This window comes from Pipistrellus kuhlii, unplaced genomic scaffold, assembly GCF_014108245.1.
Source record: "Pipistrellus kuhlii isolate mPipKuh1 unplaced genomic scaffold, mPipKuh1.p scaffold_m20_p_2, whole genome shotgun sequence".
Classification (NCBI taxonomy): domain Eukaryota; kingdom Metazoa; phylum Chordata; class Mammalia; order Chiroptera; family Vespertilionidae; genus Pipistrellus; species Pipistrellus kuhlii.
The window spans coordinates 188,085,749-188,100,073 of record NW_023425515.1 but is presented as its reverse complement, the minus strand read 5'-3'; the positions used below and the strand labels follow the sequence as shown (position 1 = coordinate 188,100,073).

The 14,325-nt window shown below is 59.2% G+C and overlaps 1 protein-coding gene across 1 annotated transcript in view; it reads left to right on the top strand.

Moving 5' to 3' along the window:
* FHAD1 (forkhead associated phosphopeptide binding domain 1) overlaps positions 1-14,325 on the top strand; it is an 80,085-nt gene that overhangs the window by 13,847 nt on the left and 51,913 nt on the right. The window contains exons 3-9 of the mRNA XM_045585186.1: positions 625-834; positions 2,251-2,518; positions 3,173-3,282; positions 4,649-4,885; positions 9,183-9,306; positions 12,362-12,492; positions 12,796-12,885. Of these exons, the coding sequence (XP_045441142.1) occupies positions 625-834; positions 2,251-2,518; positions 3,173-3,282; positions 4,649-4,885; positions 9,183-9,306; positions 12,362-12,492; positions 12,796-12,885 (1,170 nt within the window). The remainder of the gene's footprint in view (positions 1-624; positions 835-2,250; positions 2,519-3,172; positions 3,283-4,648; positions 4,886-9,182; positions 9,307-12,361; positions 12,493-12,795; positions 12,886-14,325) is intronic.

Here is a 14,325-nt window from a genome sequence, read left to right as displayed (position 1 = left end):
CCACACTCAAGGGGCCAAAGAGCCGCATGTGGCATGATTCTAATGTCGTCTGTGCATTGCTCTGGTTCTCGTTTCCTGCAATATTAGGAAAAACGTTATTCTAAAAATGAACAGAACGAACTGACAGACAGTTCTGACAAAACCTCCCTTGACCTTAACTTACCCCATTCCATGAACTTGGCACTTTCTTTGCAAGAAAATGAACAGTTGTCACTAGCCGACTGACCCTCTGGTTTGTGTGAGGGCCGGTTCTGCTTCCAGTCCCGCCATTTGCAGCGAACAGAGCACACCTGTGTGGAGCCGGGAACTAGGAAGTGGCGGTTCTCTGGCCACACGTGTGCCTGTCCATTCAGACCCCTCCCCCCCCCCCAGGTTCCCTTTGCCTCTGTGCTGCCTGACTCCCACCCAACAAGCGCGGGCACCTGCCTGGGTCTGGAGTGGAGAGAGCACGTATCCCAGCTTCCCCTGCACGCGCTGTGTGACCTTGGGCAGGTCACTGAACCTCTCTGACCCTCAGCGTCTGCATTTAAGAATGAGTATTGTTGTGACCAGCCAGGCAGGCACCCGGGGGCACTTGCTAGCCCCATCTCCTGTCCTCCCGGCCCTGACTGCCCTGCTTTTCAGTCTAAGGACATCGACAACCACCACGCGCTCATCGAATACGATGAGGCCGAGGGCAGCTTCGTCCTCCAGGACTTCAATTCCCGCAGCGGCACCTTCGTCAACGACTGCCACATCCAGAACGTGGCCGTGAAGCTGCTGCCCGGGGACCTCCTGAGGTTCGGGTCCGGAGAGCTGATCTACGAACTCGTCATCGAGAACCAGCCTCCCCCGGTGAGTCCCGGGGCTCAGGTGCGTGTTGGGGGGCAGGAGGGGGTGGGCGGAGGGCGAGGCTCAGGTGGAGCCGGTCCTGAGCCGTGGCTGATGCCAAGCTGCGCACACAATTGGCAGCCGGGACAGGAGTGGATGAAGTTCAGGCCCAGCCCCGCGGGTCCCAGGAGGAGCGGGTCCTCGCGCCCTCTTCTGGGCATTGGATGGAATTACAGGCAAGAGGTTCCCAGTGGCCAACACACAACTCCTGGAGTTTTATTATTTTTTAGGTTTGTTTCTCAGCAGCCACGTCGGCATTTACCCCTCCTCACTTTCGGCCCATTCGTTCAATACGTCTTCATCAAACCAAGGGGAGAATGGTTTGGTTATAGCAAGTCAGCCCCCGAGGAGGCTGGGGAGGGACGGGGAGGACAGAGAAGGCAGGGGCAGCGTCTGAGAGTGCAGGAGGGAAGGGAGCACAGGGGCGGAGGCCGAGACGCTGACATGAAGAGATTCCCTCTCCACGCCTCACGGGAAACACGGGGTGACAAGAGCGCTCCCCTGAGGGCTGCTGTGAGGAGCAGAGAGGGGAGTGCGATGGATGAGGACACACCATGGCACGCACTGCTGGCCCCCTTAGCCTTGAGGCGCGGGAAGCAAACACCGCTGAGCACTAAGCCGAGACGGAGCCCAGAGTCAGCTCCTCTGCCTGGCACTGGCTCCCACCCCCACCCCCCCCCGCCCCGGTTAGATGGACGCTGTGCTCTCTGCTCTGCGTAGCTACAAACATGCCCCCACCCCCACCCCCACCCCCACCCCCGGTTCAACAAAGAGGTTTCCAGGCGAGATCTCTACGGAGCCTCTGCCCAGAAGTGGTGGGTGTTGAGGCTCAAAGGTTAAGAGACAGTCGGGGTCCCTGCCACCCCAGAGCTCTCGGCTTCCAGGGGTGGATGGATCAGGGGTGCCGGAGACACACAGTGCCGATGGAGGGAAAGCAGGGCTGGGGTCCCAGCCAGCCGGCTGGGTCTCAGCGCTCTGCTCACCATCCCCCCAGCCCTGTGGGCGGCAGGCGTTTCCCAGATGCTGAGGCTGCAGGGTGAGCGGACAGACCCGGAGCCCTGACCCTCTCAGAGGTGCCGTCCCGCCAGCTGGCAGCGCACAGGCAAACCTCGCAGCTGGGGGACGAGCTTCAGGCTCAGCACAGAGATCAGGTGCATTCAGTGGGGTCCCGTGGGGACCCCTTGGGAAGGTGCCCGGCAGGAAGGCCACGCCCATCAGTAGCGGCACAGCCGTGTGCAGTGTGACACGCAGTGGGGAGAGTCAGGGAGGGCTTCCTGGGGGAAGTGACTCACAAGCCGAGACCTCGGGCTGCTGGGATGCGGCCGGGACAAGAGGTGGGGACAGCCCCCCTCATCCTGACCCTCCTGCCTACCCCTGCAGGTCTCCTTCCCGTGGATGGGGGGCCCGGTCCGCTGGCCAAGAGCACAGCCGCCTGGGTTCGCAGAGCAGCCGGCCCACTCGCCTTTGCCGCCACAGATGCCCTTCCAGCCGGGCGTCCAGCCAGCGCCAGCGCACAAGAACTGGTCCCAGGCCTTCCCCAGGCCGACCACGGCCCCGCCGGCCTGCCACAGGCGGCCCATGAGCGCCTGCGGGAAGATGTTCTCCTTCGTGGTGGAGGGCGCCCCCCAGGCTCCGGTCATCAAGCAAGGTGCGGGCGGGCACGCCCCCTGGCGGCTCCCGGTGGGCTTGCAGCCGTGAGGATGGGTCTTGCTTTTCGTTTACTTTCTATTATATGATTCCACAGCAAAGCACAGTCAGTTGTGAAAAAATTTTAAGAAAACAGTTAGAGGTCAGCCGTCTCCCGATTTCCCCTGTGCACTTTCTGTGTACAGCCCTCCCGCCTGTGTGCACTGCCCACATGCACACGTCAGTACCTCTGTGGTGAGTGTGTGTGTGTGTGTATGAGTGGGAGGCAGGATCTAAATGTATACACCTTGACTCAGATGTGCAGAAATACCTTGCCTTAGGAGGTTTTTAAATAGTTTATTACCGCCTGGCTGGCGTGGCTCGGTGGTTGAGCATCGACCTATGAACCAGGAGGTCACGGTTCAATTCCTGGTCAGGGCACACGCCCGGGTTGCAGGCTCGATTTCCAGTGTGGAATCATTGCAGGAGGCAGCCGATCCATGATTCTCTCTCATCACTGATTCCCCACCCCCACCCCCGCCTTTCTCTGTCGTTTCTTTAATTAAATGAGCTGTAATCTCAGCAGGAAATGGATGTGGGGGTTAATCTGCAGACATTCTCCGAGGCCTTCGGGACGCTCACACCCTCCCCTGTGCTCTCTGTTCACCTTGGTTAGTGTGGGCCAGCGCCGCGGAGCTGCTGGAGCAATCGGTGGCCGAGGGCATGGCCGGGGCGGCCCCTCCCGGGGAGTTCTACATGGACCAGGACCTGGCCCAGCAGGACAAGGTGAGGGGTCCGAGGGGAGGGACCGCGGAGGGACTGCCCTGCCTCCTGTCCCAGAGTGCTCTTGTTACCGCTCCCACGAGCCCCTCTCACTCCCCGTAACTGGGTGGCTTGTTACACAGCGACAGATACCGGATTTCCAATCTGGCCAGGACCCCGTGGGAGGGGAGGCCCCGCCTCCAGGAAGGGACGGGGTCCTCCCCATGGAGGCAGAACCACATCCTCCCTGCAGGCTTCTTTATACGCCAGCGCCCGGCACAGGGCCTGGCACATAGTAGCTGCTCAATTAACGTGTGTCGCATGAATAATGGCCGAGCATGGAGGCTTTGGGCCACTTATCCCCGGGAGGCTGCCCAGAAGGACAGAACGTTGGATGCTATCCTTTGGCATTTTGCCACAGGCATTGTCAGAGGCCCCGAGAGAGGCCTTGGCAGCAGTTGGCAGTGCCAGCCAGGCTTCCTCATGACCCTGGCCTTGCCCGGGTCAGGGGAGAGGGAGGTCATGAAGCTGACCGGACAGCTCCCCAGGCCACGATCCGGCCTGGAAATTGCCCACTGAGCTCTGTCCAACCAACGGGAAATTGTTGGAAGGACAGGATTTCCTTTCAAGGCAGAAATTCAGTAGCTGCATTTTTTTTCCCTCCGTCTTTCTGACATTGTAACAATGACTTCTAGTGGCCAGTTTGGGGGATTTTTCCCTTTCAGGGGAACCACCCATTAGTTGGCTGCAGCACTTTTTCTCTCGGAGAGACAGGGGGCGGGCAGCTTGTCTTCCGGGCCAGAGTGTGCCCGAGCCCACACGCATGATCCTGGTTCCTGCCTGGATTATGGTCCCGGTTCGGTTTCCTGGGACACATTTTTACGTGAATAACCAAGAGAGGCAGGAAGCAGTACCCACAGAGTAGAAAGAGAAAGGAAACATTTCAGAATATATTAACTTTATGGAAATTAAAAACTAGCCCTCCTTATAAGCAGAATGTGGTCGAATAGAATGGTGTTTCCCTCACTACCTTTCCTGGGTCCCCAGGGTCCCGGGCTGAATACGATACAATTTGAAAAGCATGATAAACTCTTCTAGCAACCCACGTTCCCAGCGGGGATGGCTGTGCTGGGTATGAAAGTCTAACTCTAGGGGCAGGAAAGTGTTAGCACCTGTGAGGCCCAGCACCCACCTCCCGGAGACTAGACACCAGTGGCTCAGGAGATTTGCAGGCTTGCCTCCCTACCCCTCCTGCCCCCCCCCCCCCCGCCTGCCCTCACCTCCTGCTCTCCTCCCCACTGCTCCCCTGCCCTGCCTGCCCTCGCCTTCCTAAGCCCTCACCCCAGGCCCAGGCCCAGTAACCTGCCCATCTGCCCCCCTCCGCCCTCAGGATGAGGTCATCCTGATGCTGGGAAGAGAAGTGAGCCGCCTCTCGAATTTCGAGCTCGAATCCAAGTACAAAGACGCCGTGATCGTGAACCTGCAGAACGAGCTGGCCAGCCTGAGTCAGACGCTGCTGACGGAGACCACCTTCCCCAGGGGCGAGCGGGGGCCCCCGCCGAAGGGCCCCGTTCTGAACGAGTACATCGACGCCAAGCAGAGAGAGATCCAGAGCCTGAAGAGCCAGGTAGGACCCGGGGAAAGCCCGCCGGCGAGGACCGAGTCAGGATGCAGGGCGTCAGCTCTCGGGGGGAGCCGAGGAGAACGGCAGGAGCCACCCAGACGGCCAGGAAAGGGGCGGTCAGCGCTGGGGGTGGGGGATGGGTGTCAGAGCACCCAGGGAGGAGAGGCTTGGCAGGTTTCTAGCCTGGGAAGAACCCTACTAACTTTGACTGAGCACCTACTATGTGCAAGGCTTTGGCTTTTAACCTCCCGATCCTCCGACACATTCCATCCTGCAGACGAGGAGACCGGGGCAGGCTCAGAGACGCCAGCCCCGCGCCACAGCTTGCACAGCAAGGGGGCGAGGGCAGCACAATGTGAACTCTGTGCTGACCCCATGCTCTCACCCCACTTGATAGGTCCACCCAACTCTGCCGTCTCAGGGACCACCTCTGCCCCTACCTCCCACTCCCACCCAGCCCCAGACAGAGCCGTGGGCAGTGAGCTGGACGGGGCATGGAATCCCAGCGTCCAAACCCTGGGGCCTTGGCCACAGCCCGAAGGTAGCCGCTGGCTCGCTGGTGGGCATTTCCTCAGACAGAAACCCTCCACCAGCAGTTCTGGACGGACCAGTCCCGTTCTTTCTCTCCAAACTAGATCCGTCTTTTTAAGGACTCCTGTACAGCTGGCCATAGACTGTGCACACAAATTATATCTCAACAAAGGTGACTGAAGAAAAGAAACTGGCCACTACTGAATGCTGGCCCCGGCGCACAAAGCCGCTTAAAACCTGGGTCAGGCTTGGGCCCAGCTCTCTGCCACCGTCACTGCCTTTCCCTTCTCTAGCCAACTGAAGGTGCAGGGTCGCAGGCCCGGAAGGGGTGCCTAGGAAAGGGCATGCATAGGTTGTGTGATGGACCCAGGAGATTCCACCAGGAGACTGGAAGCTCCAGGAGGACAAAGACTAGACCCCGTGACCTTCATTACTCGGATAGGACCATGTCTGTTCATTCACTCACTCATACATTCATTCATCACTTGTTCATTCACTCAAATAAATATTTGGGGGGTGCCTACCTTGTGCCATGCCCTCTCCCAGGCTCTGGGAATTCAGCAGAGAACAGCATGGACATGACCCCTGCCCCCTCCCGACTGCATTCCAGTGAGGGAGACAGAAAGCCAAGGAAACACAGACACACACACACACACACACACACACACTACACGGACAAATGACTCCTTGGACCCGTTTTTTAAAAAACCAACGTCAGCAGCTGGTCCTGCAGGAATGACGGCTGCAAGCAGCTGCCTTGACTGCAGCTGGCTTGTTGTGAGCATCTTTCTTCTCTGAACCCAGTTGGGCCACCGGATGGAGAAACAGCCCTTCGGTTACTGGCCCGTTTCCTGAGCAAAGGTGACAGGTCTTGTCCAGGTACGTGGATGAGGATGCATATGCCCCACCTACCTTTGTTCTCATTGCGATGTACTTGACATCTAACATCGCTCCATTCCCACAAATCTCTGGCCGTCGGCAGGTTGCAGTTAACTATTGTGTAAAGCGGCTAGTGATATCGGGAAAAGGTTTAAAAAAGCAAAAGGAAAGAAATGACCTAGAAATAATCACACTGACTCATCCCACTGTGGCCTGCCTCCCTTCCCCGGTCTTCACTTACAACCGAAGGAGAATATGTTAGAACAAGGCGTCTCTGAACAAGAGGCTCAGCTGGTTTGAACTCAAATCGAGGTTCGCCCGCTTATATTTTGGTTCCTTAAATATTCTACTGTCTGGAGGACCTGCAGCCAGAGCACACACACACGCACACGGCACACGGCACACGGCAGGTTGACCTGTTGGCCTGATGGTTGTATACATTCTCTGGGGCCCCTCGCAGTATGTGTGTAACGATCTGCCCTCGAAGGTCTCCAGTCACTGTGGGCGCCTGCTCCGGCTCCTGCAGCCTCTGCTAGCCAGCGGCCGGGTCCTCATCTCGGAGCCCCCGCTCCGCCACCCGGTTACCGCTCTCATGGTTCGGCGCCTGCTTCACTGCACAGCAAGACAGACGCTAAGCTGCTTGTGCTTATGCCGGTGACACACAATACGGGCGTTTACTTCGGTCACGAAAGAAAAGAAGTGATTTGAAGACTGTTTGGAGTTTTCCCACAATCTGAAATCCCGAAGCTCTCATGCTCCGGTTTAACTATTTTGTATCTGTCGGAAGCACTGGAGTCTTTGCAGGTCTTCCCATCCCTTCTGGAAGTTTCTGTTGTGCCTCTGGTATCAAAAGCATTATGCTGAGAAGAGCCAGATACTCTTTTAAAATAACTTATTCCCAGTGCCCTGTATGGAAGAGTTGCATGCTTCAGATGCCCCAGGGAAAAAGTAAATGTTACTTCCCCAAATGTCATGGCAGGAAATGGGTCAGAAAATGAAACGAAACCTTGATGGTTCGGTAAATTCTGAGAAATAATGACTAGACTTTCTGAGACCAAGAGCAAGAATGATGATCCTGAGCGCCACCTGGTGGCAAGGCTCTCACCACATTACATGAGCTTACCTCACCACCATCATTTTTTTTTTTTTTTTTTTTTGCACTATGCCTACAGTAGGGGTGTCGAACTCAATCAGAGAAGGGGCCAAAATCTAAAATCCAGCCTAAATTGCGGGCCGAATGGTTTACTGAACAGTCATAAACTGTCATTGTGATGGAAACACAGCGGAGTGCAGTGATGACAGCGCGGTGCGGGCCACATTGCAAGGCCTGGCGGGACGGATTTGGCCCGCGGGCCTTGTGTTTGACACATGTGGACAGCATAGCACCATTACCAAGGATTCCTGTGTTTGCTCTCTTTCTAAAAATATTTTTTAATTGATTTCAGAGAGGAAAGGAAAGGGGGGGAGAGAGAAACATCAGTGATAGGTAATCATTGATCAGCTGCCTCCTGCACACCCCCCATTGGGGATGGAGCCCGCACCCTGGGCATGTACCCTGACCAGGAATTGAAGTGTGACCTCTGGGCTCATCACACTTCAATTCCTGGTCAGGGTACATGCCCTGAGGTCGACGCTCAACCACTGAGCAACACTGGCCGGGCCCTGTGTTTGCTCTTAACAACAGCCGCACTGGTGTTTTCGTGAGCCTAGACAAGGCTTACAAATGCACACAGACATGCTACCCGCCTACCTTCCCCCGAGACAGACGAGAGAAGATGAAGCCAGAACTTGCCGCGGGGAGTCAGGGGAGAGGATCGGCGCCGCTAACACCCATGTGCCATGTGCCGCGTGCCGGGCGTGATCCGAGAGCACGCACATGCACTACCTTATCAAGCCATTCTCACATCCTGCCAGCTCGGGGCTCCCACCACCCCACTTGCAGAATGAAAAGGGAAGCAGCGTTGGGTGCCCTCCCCGTGTCCCCACGGCCTGTAAGTGGGGGAGGCCGGATTTGCAGGTGGCAGGCTGGCCCCGAGATTTCAGAGCCTCTGGCTTTCCACGCGGGTCCCAGAGCCGTGGGACGGGAGGGGAAGAACTGGAGCTAAAACCGAGATGCGAGTTGGAATTTCACCTCCGACCAGCGGAGTGACCCAGCGCCCGCGGCCTCGCTCGCTGAGGCTCAGTATGCTCGCTTACAAAATGGGGACGGTAATGAGACCGTCAGGCTTCAGTGGTGCTGTGATGAGCTGTCAAAAAGTAGAATGTGCCCAACCAGTGTGGCTCAGGGATTGAGCGTCGCCCTATGAACCAGGAGGCCACGGTTCCATTCCTAGGCGGAGCACATGCCCAAGTTGAGGACTTGATCCCCACTAGGGGGCGTGCGGGAGGCAGCCGATCGATGGTTCCCTCTCATCATTGATGTTTCTGTTTCCCTCTCCCTTCCTCTCTGAAATCAATAAAAATGTATTTTTAAAAAAAGAAGTAGCAGCACCTGAGAAGGGGCTGGAATGCTCTATGATGTACACAACATCGTCATTACCATTGGAGGGAACTAATTTCATAACCTGCTCCCCTCTGTTGAATTTTTTTTCCGTATCCAGTGGTGCTGGGTGATCTGGAACCAAGGGTCGGTCTGTAGATGGCTGAGAGTTCAAAGGTCGTCGGCAGGCACACTAGGGGACCAGCTATCCGGCAGCAGCTGTGCCCGAGCCCCCGCTGTGGGTGCACAAAGCGATGAGCTCATGTTTTGATGGCACAGGAACCGGTGGGCCTACAGGAACAGGCCTCTCCTGTCCCTTCCACCAGTTAACAGTGAGGAGCAGTGCCCCATCCAAGACCAGGTGCCCCCTGACCTGGCCGACCTCTCTGACTGCCCTTCCTCCGCCCGCAGGTCAGCGCCCTGCAGCAGGGCTACAGCCAGGTGCTGAGCCAGACCCTGTCCGAGAGGAACTCGGAGATCAGCTTCCTGAAGAACGAGGGCGAGACCTTACGGAGGGACCATGCCATCTCGTCCGGTGAGCACTGCCCGGGCCGGATCCAGGGCTGCCCCCCTGCCATCCCAGTGCCCCAGCCTCTGCCCCTCCGCCATCCCAGTGCCCCAGTCTCTGCCCCTCCACCATCCCAGTGCCCAGAGCTGGCCCTCCACCATCCCAGTGCCCCAGCCTCTGCCCCTCCGCCATCCCAGTGCCCCAGCCTCTGCCCCTCCGCCATCCCAGTGCCCCAGCCTCTGCCCCTCCGCCATCCCAGTGCCCCAGTCTCTGCCCCTCCACCATCCCAGTGCCCCCGCCTCTGCCCCTCCGCCATCCCAGTGCCCCAGTCTCTGCCCCCCCGCCATCCCAGTACCCCAGTCTCTGCCCCTCCGCCATCCCAGTGCCCAGAGCTGCCCCTTCGCCATCCCAGTGCCCCAGCCTCTGCCCCTCCGCCATCCCAGTGCCCCAGTCTCTGCCCCTCCGCCATCCCAGTGCCCCAGTCTCTGCCCCTCCGCCATCCCAGTGCCCAGAGCTGCCCCTCCGCCATCCCAGTGCCCAGAGCTGCCCCTCTGCCATCCCAGTGCCCCAGCCTCTGCCCCTCCGCCATCCCAGTGCCCCAGTCTCTGCCCCTCCGCCATCCCAGTGCCCCAGTCTCTGCCTCCCCGCCATCCCAGTGCCCCAGTCTCTGCCCCTCCACCATTCCAGTGCCCCAGCCTCTGCCCCTCCGCCATCCCAGTGCCCCAGTCTCTGCCCCTCCGCTATCCCAGTGCCCAGAGCTGCCCCTCCGCCATCCCAGTGCCCCCGCCTCTGCCCCTCCGCCATCCCAGTGCCCCCGCCTCTGCCCCCCGCCATCCCAGTGCCCCAGCCTCTGCCCCTCCGCCATCCCAGTGCCCAGAGCTGCCCCCCCACCATCCCAGTGCCCCAGCCTCTGCCCCTCCGCCATCCCAGTGCCCCCGCCTCTGCCCCTCCGCCATTCCAGTGCCCCAGCCTCTGCCCCTTTGCCATCCCAGTGCCCCAGCCTCTGCCCCTCTGCCATCCCAGTGCCCCTGCCTCTGCCCCTCCGCCATCCCAGTGCCCCCGCCTCTGCCCCTCTGCCATCCCAGTGCCCCTGCCTCTGCCCCTCTGCCATCCCAGTGCCCCTGCCTCTGCCCCTCTGCCATCCCAGTGCCCCTGCCTCTGCCCCTCCGCCATCCCAGTGCCCAGAGCTGGCCCTCCGCCATCCCAGTGCCCCTGCCTCTGCCCCTCTGCCATCTCAGTGCCCAGAGCTGCCCCTCTGCCATCCCAGTGCCCCAGCCTCTGCCCCTCTGCCATCCCAGTGCCCCAGCCTCTGCCCCTCTGCCATCCCAGTGCCCCCGCCTCTGCCCCTCCACCATCCCAGTGCCCAGAGCTGCCCCTCCGCCATCCCAGTGCCTCTGCCCTCAGGGGCGGGGGGGGGGGAAGGGAGGCGCGCAGAGATGGACTCAGCAGCCCCTTCAGCAGGGCTCAGTGAGTTCGCGATTGCTCCTAAGAAAGGCTTATTGCCAGCCAGTTCCCGGGCGGGGCCTGCTAAATGTCTGAGTGAACATGGCCTCTTAGCTGGAAGGTCACAAGAACACCGGGCGCCATGGGGCTGGGGCAGCCCTGGAAGCTGCCTTGCCCTGAATGTGGGCCCCGCTCTAAGGCACCGTCAGAGAGGGGCGCCGTTTCCCCCGGTGCACGAGGGCTGAGTGAGGACCTGGTTCTTCCCATTGACTGACAGTGCCCCTGCCTCTGCCATCCCAGAGACTGGGGCACTGAGATGGCGGAGGTCCCGCCCCACAGCCCTGGACTCGGGGAGGGGCAGCCAGCGCCTGGGCTGGGCACAGGGCTCTCAGCCCGGACCCCTGCATTCCTTCAGCACGTTTACTGAGCACTTACTGGGTGCCAGGGCCTGTCCTGGGGCCGGGGAGAGAGCCCAGAGCAAGAGTCGGGTCCCTGAACTCACAGGGCTCACATTTGGGAGCAGGTGACGGACAGAAATGAGTAAACGTGAATCAACAAGCCCACTGCAGAGAAATCGGGCAGCGTGGTGGCAGGTGCTCCGGGGGTGAAGCGGAGGGAGGAGGCGAAGGGAGAGCAGAGGCTGAGCGAGCGGGCCCTGTGGGAGGGGCAGAAGGCCAGGGGGCCGGAGCGGTGGGGACGAGGGCCGTGGGGGTGGACGGGTCAGGCGGGAGGCAGGGCCGGCTCCCAGGAGGAGGCTGGGACTCAGTCTGAGGGCACTGTGAAGCCGTTGGGGATTTTTAAGCAGAAGATGAAATCTAGAGACTGATGAGGATGGAGTCAGTGACAGAGAAAAAGGGAGGGAGAGAAGCAGGCGTGAGTCTGGGTCGGGGCTATTCTTTCTTTTAACATTTTTAGTGACTTCAGAGAAACAAGGGGAGAGAGAAACATCAGTGATGAGAGAGAATCGTTGATGGGCTGCCTCCTGCACGCCCCACACAGAGGATCAAACCCACAACTGGGGCTGTACCCTGACTGGGAACCAATTCATGACCTCCTGGTTCGTAAGTCGAGGCTCAGCCACTGAGCCACGCCTGGGGCTGTTGTCATCCGAGGGCCGGTCACAGCAGAGGCCGAGCCCTGAGTGAGTCACCGTCGCTGTGTGAATCTGTGTGCTGTGTCCGGGGCTGGCTGTTCCTCAGCCTCACTCCTTACACACTCACACCCCGTCCTCTACCCCACGCCACCCTGCCTGCCAGGCCTCTGCTCACACTCCCCTCTAACTGGAAAGTCCTAAGAAATTTGCACGGGCCAGGCACGGCTCCAAGCATCGGAAATAGAAAGATGAACGCGCTGAGGCCTGGCCTTCCTCCCTGACATCGGCTCCTCAGGCCTCATCCTCGCTTCAAGCCTCTCTCAGACACCACTGGGTTTGATCCCCCAGCCCCCCAGCATCGGGCACGCCCCGCGGCTCGGGCCCCAGCCCAGCAGGACCCAGTGTTCTGTGTGCACAGCCCGGACTGAGCTGCAGGGCCGGGGCTGCTGCAGTGACAAGCAGCCCCCGCCCCGCCTCCCCGTTCTCAGTGGTCCACACTGTTGTCCCTTTGACTTAGTGAGTCTCCCGTGGTTTGTTTTTAAACAGGGATGGTGTCGTCTTTGCAAAAGGACGTGGTCGCCAAGGATGAGGAGGTGCAACAGCTGAAGCAGGAGGTGAGCCAGCTGAAGAGCGAGAACAAAGAGAAGGACCGCCAGCTGGAGGCCATCAGCTCCAGAGTGAGTGCAGCTCTCCTCTGGGCAAAGAGGAGACTGACCTTCTCGGCCCCTCTTTCTCCCTCCCTGCCTCCCTCCCTGCCTCCCTCCGGCCCAAACACCCCGAGTAGCTCGCTGGATCTTGAAAAAAAATTCAGACACTTTCCTCCTCAGAACCCGTGAGCAGGGGCCCTGGGAGCGGCCGCAGGTCCGGCAGCCCCCGGGCGTGTGGGGCGCGAGGGACCAAACAGCACAAGCTCTGCGGGGCCGCCGTGGGGACTGGGCCCCCATCAACCCCCGTGGCCTGCGGCCCCTCTCTCCCCACAGTGCTCCCTGCTCAAGGAGGCGCTGACCAAGGAGGAGGCCCAGAAGGAGCACCGGGAAGCCCAGGAGAAAGAGCTGAAACTCAGCAAATCCGTGAGTGGAACGTCCTCGCTCCCGGCCCCCGCGGAAAGGCTCTGACCTTCCGGTTTGGCAGGAGCACCGCCTCCGGGGTTTCCCGATGGTGACGGTTAGGGCCACCTCCTCGCTCTTCGATCGGCTGCCTCTGGGAGGACACGGGTGGGAAGACCCTGGGAAACACACCCTCCCAGCATTCCCCGGCGTTTCTCTCAGAGCCGGCCGGGCCGGGGTGGGGTCGGGGTCGGGGTCAGGGTCAGGGTCGGGGACGACAGGGACAGGGGCCGGCCGGGTGGCCACCACAGGCTGCCAGAAAGACCCTGTGCTCCCGCCCCTGCGATGCCCAAACCAGCATGTCCCGCTGTCACACGTTCATCATAGGGACACTGATCACTGTCACCAGCCCAACACTCTTCCTTACGTAACCTCACTCCCACTCGTAGCAACAACACAGGGGCATCCTGTGCCGCTGCAGAAGGCGGCTGTTAAAGGTGCAGGAAAACCGACCACGACAGTGAAGTGTCCATTTCCTGGGCCAGTGGGACCCTCCTCTGCCCCAGCCGGCACAGCTCCAGTTCAGAGGGCGCACAGCGTCTTTAACAGAAGGGGAGACGTGCCTCTCCCACATCAGGACATCCGCAGTCTCTGCCCCCGTGGGAGGAGGAAAATCCGTTGTTTGTCCTTCCAAACTGGGCCCATTGTGTCTTCCAAACGGCCCTTATTCCAGTTGATCGCAAAAATATACCCCAAGAGGAATCACTGTAAAATTATCCTAATGGACTGATGGATGTCTCCCACTGTTCCATCCCAGGGTACAGCTGATTTTCTGCGGCGGCTGTTTCTCTGTTTTCCGTGTCCATCACGGAAAACGACAGGTTCCTGAGGGGAGGAGCTGGGGATTAAGAAATTAGAGAAAGGAGAAAGAGACATAGAGGCAGAAATAGATTCATCAAGCTGGGCGCTAGGTGGGCGCCATCTCTCTGATGGAGAGGCAGCAAGGCGAACTCCCAAGACATGCAGGTTTATTTATAGGGTCAAAGGAGCTTATTTGCATTCTTTTTTTTTTTAATATATTTTATTGATTTTTCTTACAGTGAGGAAGGGAGAGAGATAGAGAGCTAGAAACATCGATGAGAGAGAAACATCGACCAGCTGCCTCTTGCACACCCCTACCAGGGATGTGCCTGCAACCAATGTACATGCCCTTGACGGGAATCGAACCTGGGACCCTTCAGTCTACAAACCAACACTCTACCACTGAGCCAAACCAGTTTTGGCTTATTTGCATTCTTAACTAGGCCCTAGCATTACTGGATTTACATATCTAACCCACCCCTGCTGACACCTGGACAAAGGTACTCTGCCAGTGCCTGGGGCTCAGCTAACAATTTAAGGAATGTCCATGTGCGTTCTCAGGAGGCCCTCTACAATTTTCAAACAAAACTAGCCATGGTCAAT